The following is a 4,009-nucleotide window of genomic DNA, read 5'->3' as shown; positions in this document are numbered from 1 at the left end:
TCGTAAAATAACTCAAACTCAATCTTTGGATGTTTCACTCGTCCAGTCAGTCCAGCTCCAACCCTTCTCCTCTGAAGGACTTCCTGTTGACACCGTAGTCAAACTTCAGTTCTGTGTCAACAGGGATGTCCTTCAGGGCCCTGAAGAGGATGACATCTTTGTCCTCTCCATCAACCAGCAGGGTGCAGTGCATTGGCTTCACATTTGGATTCTTCCGTGAGTGGTTCATCCTTCTGCCGATGGTGTCGGCATGCGGATGGCACTTGCAGGGGAAGGTCTGGGCATCGATGCAGAGGTCTCTTCCTCCAGCCTTGAAGAAGAACATGTAGCCGGCTTCGTCCACCATACTCTGCATCAGTTTCCTTCCCTTTTCGGCTGTGATTATCTTGCCGTGATAATCACAGACGATGTCACCCTTTGAGAAGGGCCGGGTTGCAACCACTCCTGTAGAGAAAACAGAAGAAAAAAATATATACATTAAAGAAACATGTAATGAAACAAAACAACAACAACAACAACAAAAAAAAAAATCAAAATCCACACATTAATAATTGTTGCCATTAAAATCAGTGGATGTTCTTACCTAGTCCCTTCCCAGGACCAAAATCCTTAATGGCCAAGCCCCTCCATGTCTGGCTGACCACGCTTTCGAGGATGGCAGGATCCTTCTCTGCGGCAGCTTGGGAAGCTGGCTTCCAGAGCTGCAGCACGGTGTCTGGGGAAGGGTAGTTGGCCGTCCATCCCTCCTTCTGGATTGCCCTCGACACCTTTCCCACTGTCGGCTTGCGATGAGTAAAGCACGCTGAAAGAAACAAACAACATAAATTTGGTTATTGCATGTGTCACTCGCATTAGGTGCTTTAGGTCCTATCCTTGATTTGTTATTCAGTCTTGTACTTAGGAAATGGAGGTCTTACACAGTAGAGAATCCTGCCTCATCCTGTACTGCTCACACCGCCACTTGTCATAAAACATGCGGTCGTCTGGGAATCCCTGCTGCATCCTGGCCTTCTTGGTAGGTGGCTGGCCACTAGTGGACACGGGGAATGCCACCAAAAACTCCGAAAAGTCTTTGGTGTCAGGTGCCCTTGGAGGCGGGACTGGTTCGACGGTACTCCTGCGTGTCTCTGCTGTCTCTCCAGAGTAGGGGCTGTAAGAAGAAGAGGAGAAAAAGAGAAAAAGAGGAGAAAATATTACAAATGAGGTTGTTGGTTTTTTGGAATTATGGTCAGATACTGTGGTGCATTTTGGTGCAATATCAGTAAACTTACAGGGACAAGGAGTTCAGCAGTGCCGGTGTCCGCACCAAAGATTCTGGCACACGCATCCTGTAGTGCGCTTTGGCCACATCGCTGGTGTGAGCTAAATAATTCGAGACATCCTCCTTCTGGCTCTGTGTGAAGGCCACAGCAGCCTCTGTCTCCACGGCTCGCCTGATCTCCTGGCTGGTGACAGGCTTGAGTTTGTAGCTGTAAAAAAAACAAAAAAAAAACAAAAAGATGCAAGAAATATTAGCTGTGGAATAACTGTGTCTGATTAAAGAGGTAAGTACAGTCTCAGATTCAGTTAAAGGGATGAACGGAGATGCATACCTTTCGTGCAGGCGACCTAAGTCGTTCGTGACGCTGTGGATGGGGTTTTCCATTTGATGCGATGAAAAACCTCTCACAGTACTCAGACAGGTAGGTCGGGCGGATCTTCTCAAAATACTCTTGAAACCACTGAGAACAGAACAAGAACAGAACAAGAACCACAATTACTTCACTGCAAAGTATACATAGTTCAATAAGCAATGTACCCTTATTTTAATGATATTTGCAAATGTTTCTGCATGACAACGTACCGCTTCCTCCTCCTGATTCAGGGTGAATGAGGCGATCTGCTGTGTGGCCGTCTTGTGCTTGCTTATGCCGATCACACAGTGCCCGTCCACGTGCTTCCGGTTGACCCACTCTGTCTCCTGGAAAACCAAAGACAATGAAAATAAATTAATGCACACATGTTAAAATAAATATTATATTATATCAGGAGTGTAAATTGCTACAAAATGTTAAAAGGGATGCACTTACAGTCATGCCTTCCACTGCGCCAGGTCGCTGAAACTGCCGCAACACCATGATTGCTTCGCAGTAGTAGCGGTACATGGTCTTCTCAGATTCTGAGACCACGCCGTTGGAAATTAACCTCCCGTACACGCTCAGGAAGTCACGGTTAGCCACTCTCAGGACCTCCTGGCACTCTGCCACAGAGCGTGACCCCTCCACAAAATTGGTATATCTGTATGAGGAAAAACAAAAAACAAAAGACAAATATTTAAATAAGCAGGTAGAACAAGAGTTGGTTAAATATGTAAGAAACACACTTAGAATATTTGGGGGGAATTATGTAATTACATGTAACTACACGGCTATTTCAGAAATGTGAAACTACACAAACAAGGAACACAACATAATACTGGGCTGAGAAATATTATAGATAGATATTTACCTGGTTTTGCAAACCTCCTGTGAGTGAGACTTGGAGATGGGCTTCCTTAAGGTTTGAAGCATCTCCTTGAAGGACTGGCACTTCTCACGCAGCTGGGCATCCCTCTGTCCCAGATCCAGCCTCGTCTTGAGGTAGTCCATAAACCGGATGATATTCTTAATGTAGTTCAGGATGGTGGCTGCTGTCATTGACGTGTTGTGCAGTCTCGTGAGGAAATCACGAGTCTCTGTGCTCCTCATCAAGAAGTTCAGAGTTGGTTCGTCCACACTTGGCTGCGCAAACCTCAGGAACCTCGACACGTTGTCGACCTGTCAGGATGAAAAAAAAAGTAAAATATTTAGTTAATTGTTGTAACAGCACAAAAAGTATTCCTGACATTGTTGTGCTGAGCTTGACAAGTGATCTTACCTCCTGCTGGCAGTTGGGAACCTTCAAGCTCTCCCTCAGGTACTTTTTGAAGTCTCTGAGGAGAGGGCAGTCGTCTGAGAACTTCTCGTACATACCAGCCTCCTTCATCTTTATCCGGACAGAGGTGGTCACGGATGGACCTGGCCTGTTAAAAGAAAACAAAAATGGAGAATTTATTAGGTGAGTCATCTCTTTTTTAGAGTTTACCATGCTTAATTCAACTCTGACAGAATACATGCACACAAGTTACTGCTCTTACTTTTGCCAGGAAGGGTCCCCGCTGGTTCCAGCATGCTGATCAGAAGAGGACGACTGATCAGTGTCACTGTGCTCTGGTGAAGAGGGGCCAGAGGAGGCAACAGCAGCAGATGCCCCAGCAGGCGATGCCGCAGTAGAAGCTGCCACAGGAGTCGGTGCGGGTTCGTCCACCATGTCCGATTCATGGGGCAGGTTGGTGAGCAGAAACCCACGTTCCTGGAACAGCTTCACCAGCTGATGGCGACAGGACCGGTGTGGCAGAACCTCACAAAGGTGGCGGTAGTCCCACGTCCTGTTTTCCCAGCACCAGTCCCGGGAGGATTTCTTGGCCCTCTGCACCTCAGCAGCTCTTTCCTCAGGAGAGCTTCCTTTCAGGCAGACTCTCTGGAGGTGGGCAGCGATGTTCCTCTGTGGCTTCTTGCAGAGCAAGCAGTGGACAACGTTGCGTTCCGGAGCAGATCTGCATAAAAAAACAAAAGTAGACATGACAAAAAGATTATTAGGATGGCTTAATAACAATGCACACACACAATTAAAGTAGCAACAACACTATATAGAAACTATGTTAGGTAGTATGTGTTATAACTATGTTAGGTAGTATGGTAGTAAGGCTTAATAACAATGCACACACAATTGAAATTGCCAACATCTCAATAGGTCCTATGTTGAGAGTCTGATATGTGACTCAGTATAAGGTAAAAACCCTAAATAGCAACAAAACTATAAGCAAATAGTTTAAAGGAATGGAAAAAGTCTTACCTATCCTGAGCTTGTTCAGCCATTGTAGAAGATCTTGATCGATTGCAAGGCAGCAACAATGCAAACACGAGCAAGTGTATGAGTCTGGTCAGAAACT

General features: G+C 45.9%; 1 protein-coding gene across 1 annotated transcript; it reads right to left on the bottom strand.

Annotated features, from left to right (window-relative positions):
- Positions 1 to 1,721, bottom strand: LOC111194628 (uncharacterized). The gene is made up of 5 exons (XM_049470023.1): positions 1,593 to 1,721; positions 1,272 to 1,469; positions 918 to 1,150; positions 584 to 802; positions 1 to 444 (listed from the first exon to the last, which is right to left on the bottom strand). The coding sequence occupies exons 1-5, from the start codon at positions 1,643 to 1,645 to the stop codon at positions 47 to 49; spliced, it is 1,101 nt and encodes a 366-aa protein (XP_049325980.1). The 5' UTR covers positions 1,646 to 1,721; the 3' UTR covers positions 1 to 46.
- Positions 1,722 to 4,009: the final 2,288 nt, after the last annotated feature.

This window comes from Astyanax mexicanus, chromosome 21 (assembly GCF_023375975.1).
Source record: "Astyanax mexicanus isolate ESR-SI-001 chromosome 21, AstMex3_surface, whole genome shotgun sequence".
In the NCBI taxonomy this organism is placed as follows: domain Eukaryota; kingdom Metazoa; phylum Chordata; class Actinopteri; order Characiformes; family Acestrorhamphidae; genus Astyanax; species Astyanax mexicanus.
This window is presented reverse-complemented; position numbering and strand designations above follow the sequence as displayed.

Bases quoted from the DNA above. Each gene is read 5' to 3' on its own strand.
- LOC111194628 (XM_049470023.1), bottom strand. From the start codon at position 1,645: ATGGAAAACCCCATCCACAGCGTCACGAACGACTTAGGTCGCCTGCAC. The intron at 803-917 runs GTAAGACCTCCA...TGTTTCTTTCAG, and splicing joins GAGGCAGGATTCTCTACTGT to CGTGCTTTACTCATCGCAAG. The intron at 445-583 runs GTAAGAACATCC...TTTTCTCTACAG, and splicing joins TGGTCCTGGGAAGGGACTAG to GAGTGGTTGCAACCCGGCCC.